This window comes from Diadema antillarum, unplaced genomic scaffold (assembly GCF_040938485.1).
Source record: "Diadema antillarum isolate AM-2024a unplaced genomic scaffold, OU_Dant_1.0 scf00000132, whole genome shotgun sequence".
Taxonomy (NCBI): Eukaryota; Metazoa; Echinodermata; class Echinoidea; order Diadematoida; family Diadematidae; genus Diadema; species Diadema antillarum.
The window spans coordinates 179983-196689 of record NW_027271021.1 but is presented as its reverse complement, the minus strand read 5'-3'; the positions used below and the strand labels follow the sequence as shown (position 1 = coordinate 196689).

At 38.5% G+C, this 16707-nt stretch overlaps 1 protein-coding gene across 2 annotated transcripts in view; it reads left to right on the top strand.

Annotated features, from left to right (window-relative positions):
• Positions 1-5764, top strand: part of LOC139720717 (uncharacterized) — a 66660-nt gene extending 60896 nt beyond the window's left edge. For both annotated transcript variants that reach the window (XM_071632071.1, XM_071632072.1), the window contains exons 10-13: positions 464-621; positions 1932-2559; positions 2890-3046; positions 4294-5764. In XM_071632071.1, the coding sequence (XP_071488172.1) occupies positions 464-621; positions 1932-2559; positions 2890-3046; positions 4294-4392 (1042 nt within the window). In that variant the 3' untranslated portion in view covers positions 4393-5764. The remainder of the gene's footprint in view (positions 1-463; positions 622-1931; positions 2560-2889; positions 3047-4293) is intronic.
• The last annotated feature ends 10943 nt before the right edge of the window (positions 5765-16707 follow it).

Genomic DNA, 16707 nt, shown 5'->3' with positions numbered 1-16707 from the left:
GTAAAATTGGACCATCCTAACCCATTCAAAAAAGTGATTGAAATTAGAGAGTTAGGAGACACAGTTTTATAGGAAAGGGGAAAAAAGGATTTAAAGATTAGGGTCACTCAGGAGTGCTGTTCAGAAGTATCAATGAAAACATGTTCTATTTCAAAATGAAAGCAGCATCTGTCCAAAGGAATATGGTCCAGAAGAAAATGCTCAGAGATCAGTTTTGTATTTTTCTTTAGGCTGCCAAATTTTGACAGTAGGTAGAGAATAGATTACTCTTCCAGGGAAGACAAACTTAACAAATTTGAGTCAGTCAAACTGAATGACATATATGTGGCCCATTACAGATAATCCTAATCTTTGACTTTTTGTGGGTTTTGAACTGGGCGGTCACATTTGTTGTATTGAGTGCACTAAATTTCTTACTATAGTTCGTTTTCAGATCTGAAATGATTGATTGTGTCCCCCTCAGGTTAAAGCATGCCCTTGAGGATGAGGCCAGCTCTGGGGAATGTTCACCTTCCGGCACCAACGGGCGCAGCCAGAGCGGTACCTCCAGCCCCCAGGGCCAGGTGTCCCGCCGCACCTCCAGAGAGAGCCAGAAGGAGGTGACCACGCCTGGATCCATTGGTGAGTGAAATGGCCGTAGCGGCCACACACCCAAGCCCGTCTCTGTGTGTAAGGGGATGCTTCCTCTTGTGTGGCACGTAACCATGCCCCAACTGTGCAGAAATCTACTTACCTTTCCATTATGATAGAATGTTGTGATAGATATCCAAGGAGGATTTGTTCTTAAATTTGAAGTTTGAAGAAATGTATAAAAGCATACAAAAAAAAATACATTTTGGAAAGTGATCATTCAGATTGCTATCAACTTAACGCTTAACAACCAGGGTCCATCCTGTCTGTGCCATTTTGATACAAGTAATAGATTTGAGTTCTGTACAGCTTGAAAATTGATTATCCTTTTTCCTATTGATTTCACACCCCTGGCCCTGTAAAGGAACCAGTGCGAGACATAAATAGCCAAGTGTCTATTTGTATCTCATTTGTCTAGACTTGAAAGGGCAGTGAATTATTTGCTAATGCTGTACCCTGGATGTTGTTACAGTTTGCATAATTTTGTTGGATGATAGTCATGTGATAGGGAAGTGTGACTTTTGAGCTGAGCATTAATGAATTCTTACAGGAGAGTGAAACCCAAATATGTAGGTGGATTGCGTTAATGCTGCAAGATTTGTGAAAAAAAAAACACATAAGTGAAGTTTGAGGCTAATCCATTCAAAAGTTATACATTTTTATAGTTTAGATGCCCCATCACTGGATGAGAAGATTACAACAGTTTGTGATGTCACCATGAGACAACAATATAAACAAAATATAAAGAGAACTCAACATATTTTCATTTTTCTAGCATAATGAAAGAGCACTTAACCTCCCTCTTTCAGAAAGCAAGAGGAATGATATTTCCCTTAGCATATTATTTCAGTAACAAATCACGGGAATGTCTGTTATGTGGAATTCTCTAATTTTCTGTTTATCATTGTCGTAAGTTATATCACAAACTGTTGTAATGTCCTCATGCAGCATTGGTGGTGCCCAAACTTTGAAATTCATTCCTTTTGAACGGATTGTCCAATTTTCCTCAAACTTCACTAATGTGTTCTTCTGAAATTGCCACATCCACTCAATCCACATTTATAGTTGGGTTTCATTTCCTTTTTAGAAGCACTTTGGTCTTGTAATAGCTATGGTGGTACATATCACTACATACACATGCAGAGGAGAGATACAGGAGCCCTTCATGAAGGATTTTAGATTGCATGTGCTTAACAATGAATAACAATAGAGTTGTGTAATTATATCAGGCCTTGTGAGGAGAAAGAGCTCAAAATTTTTCACACATATACATTTTTGCATTCCTCTTTCTCTGTGTGAAGTTGAGTCAGACCTGAAGTCTCCTACCAGTCTGAGCAGTCGGTCCTGTCAGACGCTGCCGTGTGTTGTGGACTCGGTCACTCAGGACACACTTGACCTCATAGAGCGCCTTGCAAAGGAAAACACAAACTCTCAATTCAGGGACCCACTCTCCCCGTCCACGCCGGGGGCCCAGACTGACGCCAGCTCCGACTCGGGCACGCTGCCGGACACGGACTGCGCCGTGTCGCAGCACATGATCACCATCGACATCGAACCGCCTTCACCGCGCCCCCCTCACTCCGCGGCGCCGACCATCGATGCGTCCATCGACCTGGACGTGCCTTCCACATCCTATGGCGTCACCGACCTCCCCAGCCACTTTTCGTTTGACCGCATGCAGCCAGACATGGTGCCCAAGGAGGTGATAGTCTGGAACCAGAGCAGGACGGGTCCCCTGTTGCCGGGCGGAGCAGGCCTGCCGGCAGACAGCAAACGCATCCCGCTGGGAATGGGTCTCGACTCCAGTGACACGTCCTCCATGGTTTCCATGACGTCGGTGGCAAGGTCAGCCAGCGAGCTGGGCACAACGTGTAGGGTCTGCTTCGAAGGAGAGACTTCCTCCAAGAACCGACTCATACGACCATGCAGGTTGGTGGAGTCAGTTGTAGCAGCCATTAGCTCAGTCATCTGGGGCAGATAGTATAGGATCAGTTCTGACAATGTCATCAGAATGATATCAGCAAGAGTAGGTTGGGTGTGTGGGATAAGCAGCATGTTGGTCAGGAGCGTTTGGTCAGAGTAGGAAAATGTGCATCTGCAAGTTTACTTAAAAGCCACGCACAAAAAAAATAATGAAGCCTGTGCACAGTAAATGCATTTCCCAGTGTATGTCCGGTGTTTTTGTCCCGAATTGTGCGAAAATGAAAATGTCCTCAAGTTAATGACACGTTTGACCTTTGACCTTTCTCTCTTGATCAGGTGTACTGGGTCGGCAGCGAGCATTCATCGCCAGTGCCTGGTGAAGTGGATCCAGATCTCGGGGAACCGCATTTGCGAGGTGTGCGGGGCGCGCTTCAGCTACGTGCCCCTCTCAGAGCACATGCGTGGCGTCATGGACAAGTTCCGGTCGAACAGGGTGAGTTTCCCTGGGATTGTTACCTTCTTCCTGGGGATTGTGGCTCTAATTTTCTACTCCTTGTGTTGACAAAAAAAAACAAAACAAACAAAGGGAGAGGAGGGAGGGAGGCTTAGTGTGAGAAAGGGAGAGGGATATCTGGGCACTGTTTTCTTGAAAGTTGTTTGCTCTGACAGGTTGTCAGCCTCAGAAGATTTTCGTAAAATCCTTGGTTTTGTTGGTTTGAGGAGCTGTGGTCACTGACTGTCATTATGGTAATTGTCAGAGACTGACATCTTTTTTGAAACGGTGCCCAGATCACAGTTAGGCGATAAAATTCTTGAGGGCAATGGGTCTCGTTTCGAACAGAATTAGTTTGCATAGTATTGCTCACATCAATCATTTGTAACATTGCCCTCAGTAGTTTTCTAATGTTCACAGGGCAATCAACAGGTACTGTTTCTTTCATCTTTCCAAGTCATTGTGGAACTGGACAGTGCCATGTGCTTTCAAAGAATATGAAGCAGAAGGGCTACCATAAATTTCTGTTCAAAACTCAGTTGGTTGCTGGAGCATGAATGTCACTTATTGTCCTTTGTATATATGATATGGGGCAAACTATTTCCCGTTTTACAAATTTCAACTATGAAGATAAGGATATTATTCTAGTGAAAGAGTGACAGCAATGAAAACCTGGATCAAGATTCTGCAATGAAAATTTTTGTATCCAAGTTACTGTAAAACCCATTTCTGATAAGGATGGTCATTGGATGAGAGAGGATTCTGTATAGCATGTTTCTCAGAGGCGAAAAGAAAGCCACATTTTCAGCAATGACTTGTGATGGATCTGTGCTCGTGGTTGAGCAGAAGAAGAAGAAAAAGTCATAGACGTTTGCATTCGCCTCCTTCCATACTAGATGATTTCAAAAAGTGAAACACTTCTGGCATATTGAATCAGAAATCATATCAATACCCTAGGGATAGGGTGATGGGTGGGTTGAGGAGAGGGAAGTTGATGCAGGTATGGGATGAGCATCATATGAAAGAGACGATACGTTGCTTTATTACTGCTTGCACTCATTTGCATAAGTCCTCCAACGTGATAAGCAAACTACTACACTACACCCTACGTGTCTTTCGGCTGCAGATATGACTGAATAATCTATAGGTGTCATTCAAGTGATAGATATTCTTTTCTGTGGATGAATGTACAGCTATGATGTTTGCAGTCGGCATAATCTGCAATGTTTCGTCTCTCTTCCCTGCAGCGCTGGAGGAACGTAGCCTTTGCCGTCCTGGTCGGACTGGTGGTCATCCTCTATCTCATCATCTTTGCCGTGTTCCCCGGCGGCATCATGAACGCCTGACTCCTCCCTTTATCCATCCCCTGAGATGGATTTCTCCCCAACAGATTCCCTGTCACTCATCTTGGCTGGCGGTCGTCGGGGCTATTTTTCGCTTCTTACTCGCCTCCCCGGCCAGAGAGAGAGAGATAGATATTGAAAAACAATGAACGCAAGAGTGAGGGACAGCACGCAAGAGGCTCTTAATTCTATCGGCATAGTGTAGATATACAGCGAAGGAAAGTGCAGCCTTTGTATAGTAATATCCATGCACTGCACTGTTTGGAAGCTATTACTGGTAGATATATTTTCCGTGTTCCTGTATATCTCTCGCGGTTATTCCAGCTGTATCATGTATTTAGGTATACGGCAGTAGTTTCCACGCACCATCAGAATCGTTTGCAGGTAATGTAAATTTTATCACATTACACATAGAATATATATTTACTGCACGTATTGCGGTTGATTGCACTGTACTGTAGTCTCTAATGCACCTGTTGAGACGCAAAAATAGCTATCGAAATGCAAAATTGTGTAAGAGGATGCTTCGGCAGAGTTTTCTCAGATCTACTCATATGCAAGCCTGTTTTTATGCAACATTGCATATATGTTGCCATCTTTTTTATTTTTTCTTCTGCATTTTATTCTTGCCAGTGTGAATTCACACAGATTTCATGCACATTAAACAAATGACAAGGTAGATGAATGTGCATTAAGGTATGAAGGAGGAGGAGAAGGAAATGGGAAATGTATCTAGGGGTGTGTTCGAACGCTCTCCTAAAGTAAACCAAACCATACCGCTGTCAGAGGAGCACTCGAACACTGTAAAGTGTACCGTACCGAACTGCACCGAGCCAAGAGGGAACCACTTCCCAATGTGCTCCAAAAACCTACCAAAACCATACCAGAAGTTGGCATGTAAAGAATGCACATAACACGCACATACGTCATAATGCAAAGAGTTTGTACTCTTTGTTCAGGACATCTAAGCACGTCAGGTAAATGACCCTGTTCCTACAAAATGCATGACCCCCTCTACATAAAAACAGATCATGAGGTACGCTTTCTCCACAGAGCGCTCAAACGCACCAAATCTGGCACAGTTGAGTGCAGTACACATTGGTTCAGTTCGATTTGGTTTGCTTTAGAGGGCTCAAATGCAACCCTAGGAGAATTACAGTGACACATTGTTAGAATTTAAGTTATCTCTTGGGCTACAGGGGTAGACGTATGGCTGATAATAAGGAAGTGTATGGTCTTCTTCTACCCCAGTCATTTTTACAGGCAACCTGCCTGTGTACAAAGTCAGGGCCATGTTTTGATAGTGGTTCCAAGGGGGCTAGACATAGACATGATGATGATACGTGTCAGATAATTTGAAGTGACCATATGGAGGGAGAAAATTGGATTTTCTTTTTCCCTAGTGATTGCTGATGTGGCATGTGTCTGCCTGTATGAGATCATGGAACCAGAGTTTTGAAACAGACATGAAATGAGCCATGCCCATTTGAAAAATAAAAATGAAAATGTCTATTAATATATTTTGAAAACAAAGAGACAGTTGTTTATAACCTGTTTATAGTGTTTTATAAATAAAAGTTAGTAGTAATATGAGATCATCCAGAGATATGCATACCCCGGAATTGGCAGCCCTGTGGTGTGAATGCATGAACTTCAAAAGTGTCCAGTATCCATTGCAGAAATAACAATATTGTTCATGTTGATGATGGGGAAAAATACATAGATGCATGTTGACACACAGGTCCCTACTTTGGCTGTCACTTAAAATCTTAAAGTATCTAGGCTGTTAATTCATGACAAAACCTTTGTTCTGGATGAAGAGAACTGTATTAACCATATGATATTTGTTATTTATTATATAATGTCAGTAGCGGGTTTGAAAAGTACTATTGAATTCTCATACTTGATAATTTGTTTTCATATGTGTTTGTAGATATGGCAAAATAATTGAACAACTTAATGACAGGTATAGATTGAAATGGTGAATCAAAGAGTTTCCAAAAGTACTAGATATTACAGCCTTTTTCTGCGTTTTCCCTGTGGAATATGCTGGATATTGTTTGAGTGTGCGTAAACCTGAACACTTAAAAGAGACTGTATGTAATCAGAATGTATTCATAATTATATATTCAGAATTGAACAGGAATGAATCGTCACACGAATGTAGGATGATGTGTAAAAAAAGAAGAAAAACAAGCACAAAATTGTACTATTATTTTATTTGTGCTTGAGGACAAGGTGGAAAACGACCCTGAATTATCGGCCCATTTCATTGCAGTGGGCCATAACTCATAACTTGTAAGCTGTAATAATTGATACGACATTGCAAAGACCTCAAAGTTGTTAGGCAGCGGTGAAACAATGTTAAACTATGACATGAACATGATTTTTTTTTGCACCAGGATGGTTTCTGTTGCCATGGCAATAGCAACTAATGTCAGTTTATATGATTCTCATTAGTCTGCGTGGGGCCCTGGATATTTAGACGATGTACTTCATCCAAGTCTTTGCCTGTGATGTACAGAGTTGAAAGAAGCTGTTATAGATAAAAGTTGTCTTGTTTATTGAAACTGTTTTCAGTTTCACTGAATGTTTGTTGCAGGAGGGAGGCATTGAAAAAAGGAAAAAAAAAAAACCCAAACCCCCAAAAATATGTAATTACATGACACTTGTGCCACTATACACCCCAAATTTTCTGTGTTTTGCTGAAACTGAGTGAGCTGAGTAAATCAAAGGTTGGAGGTGTTCATGTGTGAGCAGAGGCACCCTCTTGTTCCAGAATATTACTAAGGCACATTGATATCTTCATGAATTCATTCATGTAAAGAGGGACCAATTTTTCTTCGTAGAGGATGTCAATGTTGTGTCTGTAGCAAAACACACATGCTTTTTTTTTTCGCCTTGTCCACAGAAATGTCTTCTAGGTGTAGTACTTCTGTAAAGAGTAGTGAAAAGACAGTGGAATATTTTTCTTTCTTTGGGTTTATCGTATCAAGCCACACTGAGGCACACGTAAAGTGAGCATTTATGCATGGCTCTGTGAAATTAGTACAAGGTTGATGCTGTTACCCACTGCTTCGAGACGTGTAAGTGGTATTGTTCTTCAAGACAGGTGGCTGTAAAAAAAATGCCGGGAGTACATGGTGTTGGCTTGACTGTGATACCAGACAAAGCAGCATGGAGGGATAGCATTGTCTGGAAAACGGTAGTAAGAGCAGGGTCTGGTAATCTTATCATATGTCTCGCTTGAGTCATTTTAACGTTAATATTCCATGCATGGCAGCCGGTGGTATATAGGGTGCTCTTTCGACATGTGGCCGAAACGTTGTCAAGAGCAACTATCGCATAAACTTTTGCCAGGGTAGAGACTGGTGGTCTATGGCCCCTTTAGAAACATGTGATATGTGTCTTGATGTCAGACTGTCTAGGGATTGTGCTGAAGAAGAAAAAAAAATGAAAAAGCAAAAATCTTCCATGTAACCAAGTATTTCTTTCAGACCACATTTATTGTTGAGTTCAATGTTGTTGTTCTGTGGCTCCCATCTTAATTTGTACCCGTGAATAGCATGAATTTCTTTTTTTGTCCTGAGGACGGAATATCTCCAGACATGTGTCCGGTCATCCTGATTGTCGTAAGCCATTTTGTTTGTGTGGGTGTATTTTATTCACGCGTTCTTTTGGTGTAGCAGGTACAGGGTCATTCGTGGATGTTTGTTTGTTTGATTGTCTGTTAAGTCTCTATGATTTCAGCATGGTTATGACACAGTTGGGTACCTGCGATAATTGTTACGTTGTCATCAGATGTGCTTATATTTTTTTTTTCTTTCTTTTTGAGCGAACATATAACATAGTATAATACCAAGATCACAGGACCATTTTGCTTCAATCCACTTCTTCTTTTTCACCATTTATTCATGAAATCTCACAAAATGAGATAATTAAATATAGATGCAGCACCAGAAATGGGTCTTTGTCCCACCATCAACTTTTCCCCCAATATACATGTGTGCAAACTGTCTGAGATATGGTGTACAAATTTTCTAATTTTTCTGGTTTTTCAATCTCCACTTTCATTTCTACACAGACACATGGAGACACACAACTTTACTATGTACATGTATATTTATGCATATGTATTCGGAAGAACTGTACATAATCACCGTAAAATGGACAAATTGACATTGCAAGGCAGTCCAGTGACGTTAATCTTGGTTTAAAATAGTTATATCCAGACACCAAATGAAAACCACACAGGAATACAAACGTACGCATATCCAAAACTGTTGAAAGTCTTGGGTTGAAATATCGAGCACCATCGAGATAAGAGATGTTACACCAAATCATATACTCTGGAAGTGAACAACAAAGATTAATTTATCAAGTTTGATGAACTTGATATCGAAGAGTCCTTGCATCGAGCTTGCCACAAACCAAGAAGTTTGTTATAAAAATAAACACTCTGCAGTTGGTACTCCATCATTTTGCACAGAATACTGACAGCCTGCCTTACTGCATTTTGGATGGGAATAATTTATGTTTTCAAATAGAATTGCTGGTATTCAGTTTTTCTTTGTGTGTGTGTGTTTTGCTTTTCATTTTCTTACGGCTAGAGATACTGTTCTGGGACTATAATTGCTCACTACTTGTCAATATTAATCTTGTCAAGTTTGTCTTTACATAACAAGGTATAGTGATCTCTGAAAAACACAAAAATCATTTAAAGCCATTGTTTCATCACTTGGAAGTATTTCGTTTTGTTTGTTTTTCATGAATTATCATGGGGTATGCATATTGTGGAGGGAAATGTAAGATATTGTACATTTTGAACACAAAGCTATTATGATATGACATGTACAGAACTTTAATAGTGTCAGTGCACAACAGGATTGTAGATTTTGATGATATCCAGAACAATATAACATCTTTTGTTCCTTCATTAGAAGATCTATATTGATGCAAAAAGTGTAGACAACTAATCCGTTTCAAAGCTCTCTCTATCCTTTTCAAAATTAACTATTACCTAGTATCCAGTGTGTGTTGGGCAGTATGACACCACTATTAATTTGCCCATTTCTGTTTTTGTTTTGATAATTTTCGAGTATGGATCAATGTCGTTACCTTTGATGGGGTACCTAAGTTGTAAGAAACATACATCGTATTGTACTACATACATTTTTGCAATCTTGGGTATGTTAAAAGGGCAGACATGTATCACATTTTAAATGTATATGGATCAGTGTGATTGGCTTCCCATTGTTTTGTTAAATAATTTGCTCTTGTTGGTGTTTTTTGTGTGTATGTGTGTATTTGTGTGTATGCATGTTCTGTGCCAATATGCATCCTCATTGCTCTGCGTATACCTACCTGATTGTTTGTCTACATCAAGCATGCCATGCCATTGCAATGCACATACCCATATGTGTATTTGAGCCGCGTCTGTATATAGTTTCTATTCACAGGCTTCTTGTATAATTATGTTACAAGTGTCTTTTTTTTCAGTGTTAGATGTGTAGTGTGTATGTGTTTGTGTGTATACCTACATTTGTACTATCAGGCTTTCTGTGAAACTGTTAAGGGGCGCACAGGGGATGGAGGGGTTGCTGGGTGAATCGATTCGTTACCATTGCAACCTTTCAGAAGGATTAGCTACAACTGTATATGGTAGAAATAGTGCAAGTATTACTTTTCTCACCTGAGGATTTACCAGTAGGTGTAATTTGAAGAGGTTCATGAGAATTCTCCCTAGATTTTGTATGATAAACAAGAAAATGGTCGTGAAATTGATGAACTTCAGCTGAAATCAGTAGCTCGTCCAACGAGCCCTCATTAGAGGAGAGTATGTATAAACGTGGTTTATATTTAGGTTCTTGTTTGTCCATTTGAGCCGAGACTTTATCCAAGAGTGAAATGCATTAGTTTGACTACTCGCAAGTAAGAATTTCTATTGTACAGCATTGATATTTCTTGGCATTTCAAATGCTCGGGGTCAAAAGTTTGCATCATCTAAGTTTTTGTCACACCATTTCATGGAAGTTTCCACTTATGGGTAATTTCTTTTGTCGTCGTTCTTTAGATACACAGATTCAGGCTTTAAGCGAACATTTTGGTTAAAAACCAAAGATTTATACTTAGAATACATGTATGGAGAATACCGGTATACAGAATTGTATCGTACAACATTATTCAGTACAACTGCTTTCATTTGTCGGTATGATCAACAATCAAGAAAGCTTTCGTCAAGAGTTCGTTATAAGATATTCCTTCTTATACAGGTAATCACCTGTACATTTTCTCATCCCCTTTAGTCTAGTTAGATCGGAACTGGCACGATTGTCGGAACGATGATTTTTCGTGTCCACGAGATGACAGGCAGCCATCTGTGAATAAATACTGAATGATGGAAGACGACTTTAGAGGTTGATCATAAGCCTCCAAACTGGACTTAAATTTTGTGTGAAAGAGCCAATAGCGTGGGGAGACATGGGGCCCCTATTGGATTGATCTTCATTTGATGCCCACAAGGGTAGGTTCGAACGCCACGATTAGCGCCCATCAGTGAATTTGTGCATGGAAGCATACGTGTGTGCTTATTGGTGACGGTCGACTCCAGTCACGATTCTGGCGCTGTGTGTGCACTTTCAATACACAGATATCAGTCATAAAGATGTACACAATTTATCCCATAATTCTTGAATACTGTATATCCGAGCTGGGCCAGCTTTCCCACCCCACACCAGGGGGGCATTTCATGAAGGAACTTGTCGGATAAAATGTCCGACAAGTCATTTATATCCGACAAGTTTTGAGATATCAGCCAATCAGACTAAAGAATTTCTCAAAACTTGTCGGATATAAATGACTTGTCAGATATTTTATCCGACAAGTTCCTTCATGAAATGCCCCCCTGTCTTTGATACTAAACTATGATCGACCTGGAAGGGCAATTGTTTGATTCTGTGTACTTCTTGCATTAACACAACAGCGTTTCTTTGATTTGATCCAAGATTGACATGGTTTCTTCAATCTGGGAGTCTCATTTTGTTTTGGGTTTTTTTTTTTTCATTGTCTAAATACAGATACACTCTCAGTCCATTTCCTTTGTTCAGTGTTTGTGCATATTCCTCACCAAACCAGTTTGTGATGAAGATGACGAGAATGATGCAAGCTTTTGGTACTTAATGATGGAGATATCATGCATGTCTTGCATTGTTCATTTACAAGGTCAAGGTGGTTATCCCCCATAGTGCAGAATGTTCACCTCAACTCATATCTGAGACTTTTTTTTATTGTACATAATATATCTATATATATGTGGTGTTTACTTTCTATTACTCATCCTGAGTTTAAGTTATTGCCTATGTGTTACTTAAATGTTGCCAGAATGTTTCATTGTTGCTTTTTAGGTTCTGTGCTTTGTTTTCTGTTGATCACTGTAGTATTCCTTCAGCATTGATTTATTTCACTGTAGGCCCTCACTATAGAAGGTGCGTTTGTATGTTATGTGTTTGAGCGGTACTAAATGTTCGGCCAAAAATTGGCTCACATGCACCAGATATTCATACAATTTGCAATTCTGACTCCAAAAATTGGCGGGAGATACCAAAAAATCAAACTGAGTGTGTGTCTCAATTGTATCACAAATTCATGTGGAATAGCTTTAATGTGAGGAGCAACTTCAAATTCCATCCCCTTTCTTCGCCCCCCCCCCCCCTCCACCAAAAAATGAAAAAAATGACTACAAACAAACAAAATCATCTCTTTATGATCACAGTGAGTGCTCAAGCATGATTCTAGCTTCATCATTTGACAGGGTTTTTTCTTCATGTGCAAGGAACTTACCATTGTATCATGTTTGCTAGAAATGTTTGCATGTTTTGATGTCATGTCAGGTGTGTGCATGTCCTTTATACTTATCACAATCCCTTGTATAGTAGCAGTGTCAAGGTATGTCTGTTTGTTTGTTTGTTTGTTTTTACAATACTGCTACTCAATGACAAATTCAGTGTACTTGTCATTTCATCAGAACCCATGCTACAGCAGTTTTCATTTGTGATGTCTAGTCTATACCAAAAAAAAAAAAAGGAGAAATGTGCATACTAGAAGCCCATAAGAGGCAGTATTCAACTTAGTTCTCAGCATTGATTACCTGTGGAGTTAACAAGCCACGTCTATGTTCGTGCAGGTGTACATGAAAATACATAAAGAGGTCAGCCATGTTTCTCAGTTCAGACTATAAAGTTAGATACATTGTACATGGACCCTTTGTAGATCAGACTACACACACAAAAAAAAGAAGAAGAGTATATTGTTGGATTTGAAAAGCTTTTGTATCTTTTGAAGACAATGATGTGTTTGATAATGAAAATGGTCTGAAAGACCTGGGGGGCGTTTCATCAACGAGTTCGTCGGAGTTTTCACCGACAAATTTGCTATCAGCCAATCAGACGCAAGGATTTACACTGACAACTGTTAAAAGCTAATAAAATCCTTGGTCTGATTGGCTGATAGGAAATTTGTCGGTGAAAACTCCGACGAACTCGTTGATGAAACGCCCCCCAGATAATGTTTAAGGAAGAATTCCTTTTGTGAAAAAATTCACCTATATTTTTGTTCTACTTTTTATGAAGGCCTGTATGGTATGCAATTTCATACAAGCCTGACACCCGCATGGATGAGATAACTACAGCTAAAATGTTATAACTTGATGAAGACTATGCGTACCGATACAGATGGAGCTACCATATGCGGGAATGGTGTATCTATTTAACATTTATGTTTAATTGTGGCAATGAGGTGATATTCATATGCAAACCTCATTGGTATACTCATTCCTTTCGTGTCATTTTATTCTATTTTTGTCACGGTACTGGGCTCAGCCAATGGCCGTTTTTCGGCCTGTTGGTGAATACTAAAAATGAAGTACCTCCTTTCATTAAAGATCTCGTAGGGAACAAAGGCTAGATTTCGTGATATATCTGAAATATGAGGGTTTCTTGACTGAATACGTTGTCACAGTGAGTTGACAGCTTAAAGAGGCATTCCACATGATTTTCATAATATCACATCATGTAGTACATAAATCGACAGCTCCATATATAGATTTATTGTGGTCTTTGAGCAGAGAAACCAATACTCTGAAAAATCTTGAACAAATTACACTGAACAGTGTTGATGACATAGGAGCCTCACATTTTTCAGAAATGTAGTAGTGTGATTCCATTACAATAGCACTGCTTAACAAGTTCACCTGTGTGAAATCTATGCATGCTTTCTTCTTTTGTTCTGCTACCTTGAGCCCCAACTCATGCATTCTTACAGTGAGGCTGCCATGTCATCATCCTTGTTCATTGCGATTTGTTATATATTTTGAAAACATTCTTATTCCTGACCGCAATCACTATAAATTCTGGAACTCTGTACTCATTCTAACTAATTTATAGTTGTTCAAATGTTAAAGTCTGAAAATCATCCGGATGTTTCCTTTAAGTGTGTTGACTACTGTATTGTTGAGGAAGTGTATGCAGCGGTCCCATACCTGTGTTTTCAGCGACAGAAGCCATTTTCAGTTCTGAAGAGATGTCTGTAAATGTCCCATGTTGTATCTGTGTATCCTCTTCTTGTCTCGATCATTTTTTCAAGGCTCTAATTTCTTTTTGAGGCACAAGCTACATTTCCCAAGGTTGAGTGTGATATTTACACAGTGTTATTCCACTGGCCCTTCAGTAATCTTTTTTTTTTAAGTGCATTAAGTATGAAACAAAAATATATATATGTGTATATGGTAGGTTTACTATCAACCTAATATGAATGATTGTATCATAGTATAATAGCTATTTATATAGTCCTTCAGTGCAAATATGATTTTGTAGTCATACATGCCCCGCAGTGTTGTCGTTAAGTTTGGTAAACATGACAATTAAAAAGTATCAATGCATATTGAATATAGAAAAACATTTGATGGTTGCCTGCTGTTGTCTTCTTTGTGTCTATTTCTTCTCATTCAAATAGCTTAGTGGGTAGGAATACATGAATGTATATATGTTACAGTATATATGAATATATTATATATATATATATATATATACATATAAAGATAAGTAACAAAGCTGCAACAAAGTTCATGCTGTATTCACCAACGGTTTATTTCTTCACACAAATTTTCGGGCGTCTCGCCGCCCTTTCTCAAGTGTTGATACACTTGAGTATCAACACTTGAGAAAGGGCGGCGAGACGCCCGAAAATTTGTGTGAAGAAATAAACCGTTGGTGAATACAGCATGAACTTTGTTGCAGCTTTGTTACTTATCTTTTTATCTTGCCAACACGTGGACTACCTTATCAACATATATATACATATATATATATATATATATATATATATATATATATATATGTATGTATTTTGAAAGAAGAAAGGGAAAATTGACCAGAAACAAATAATAATAAATAGTGAGAACTTTGAGCAAAGAAAATGGGTTTTCATCGGGATTCGAACCCGAGACCTCCGGATTACTAGACCGGTGCTCTACCGACTGAGCTATTGAAAGCCCTAGATATCGGTGTTCGTCCCAAACCCTTAATTCTCTTTGCTCGTGTGGTATATTATATATATATATATATATATATATATATATATATATATATATATATATATATATATATATATAATATATATTCATATGTTCTATATATTCTTATATTCCTCTAGATCACAGCTTTCAGAAACACAACTACGTATGTTCTAGAGTCTCCTTACTGTATTCATTATAACCATGTGTCCCTTAGGTGGCGTCCATAGAAATATGTATGTATATATATATATTTTTTATTTATTTATTTATTTATTTATTTATTTATATATATATTGTTCTTAAATCGAATGATCAGATGGGTTGACATCCTTTTGTAATATCTTGGTCACAGTTATGTGTTGAACCGATGTGTTTCTTTTTTATATGAAAATCAAAGAAAGGGTGGACACCACGATCTGGGTGACTACATTAGGGATAGAGTGGGGAAAAAAAAATAAAAGGGGGAGAGAATTTCTGAACGGTCCAAACATCTGACCATGCAGGGTACATTGGAGAGACTGAATGGCACCCCTTGGCAGTACCATTTGTATCATTCACACTTAATGAAAGATATGTAGTAAACATGGGACTCATTTCTGTTTTCAACGGTGTTATTCCTATTAATATGGGTTTTCCCGACCAATTTTGTAAATGTGTCATCCATTTTCATTTTATATGCATTCAAATTCGTATGTCTAAAGCTGTGGTCTGACTTTGGCCAAACAATTCCATAATTATTCAGAACTTTCAGATTCGTTTTAAGGCAACCAAATCAATGAACACATAGTTCAAAGTCGGATGTAAGCATTCGATTTCGTGTTTAGGCATGAATTTCCAAATTTGTGCATTCCAAATTAGTGCAATGGGCTGGGTAAACACTTCAAAGCATTTTCATTTTTGGTTTGTTGGTTGTTTTTTTTTCCAGTCGATTTTTCCAAACTGAGCATTCAATTTCGTAATACGCATACATGTAAGCAAGAATGATTTTGTCCATTAAATCATTGAAATGTAAACTTTTACATTTTATGTTTAACTTCTTATCTAAACATCTTTCTTTTGTTCAACGTTTTCTGTGAACACCGATATGAATCCTTCTTTGCTTCATGATCATCACATTGTTTTTTTTTATTGTGATCTTTAATTTACATCTTTAGACCCTATCTTAATAATGGGTTCACCATATTGTGTTAATGATTTTCATCATAATATTTGTGATTTTCATTTTACATATTTATTTTCATCATCATTTTTATTATCTTTCATTTTTTTTAATTTCCATCCTTTCACAAAAACAATAATAATTATTGTACATAATTATACATTTTTTCATCATCATGTGTGATCCACATAGAGATTTAATTCCAAATATTGTACCAGTATATAAACTACGTTTTAAGTTGGCACCTTACAGATTTAATTTGAATGCTCCCACACTATTGTGAACTAGCTTGCCTATATTCCAATTGGAATATTGGAAATAAACTGGCGACAGGTGGAGACGAAGTTGAATAACCATTGCCGAAAATTAATGTCCTTTCAATGAAGTAGAATGCGCAAATGTGAAATCGGTCGCCACATTAATTAATTTGAACGGCTAAAACCAATTTTTGATTATATTTGGATGAATGAACGTATGTATTTGACGAAAGTGAATGCTCCTAATTTGAAACTTAATGACAAAACAATGAAATTATCCCGGGAAACCTATCATTTCACGCATTGTTAAAGTAAAATTTGCCAATTAGACA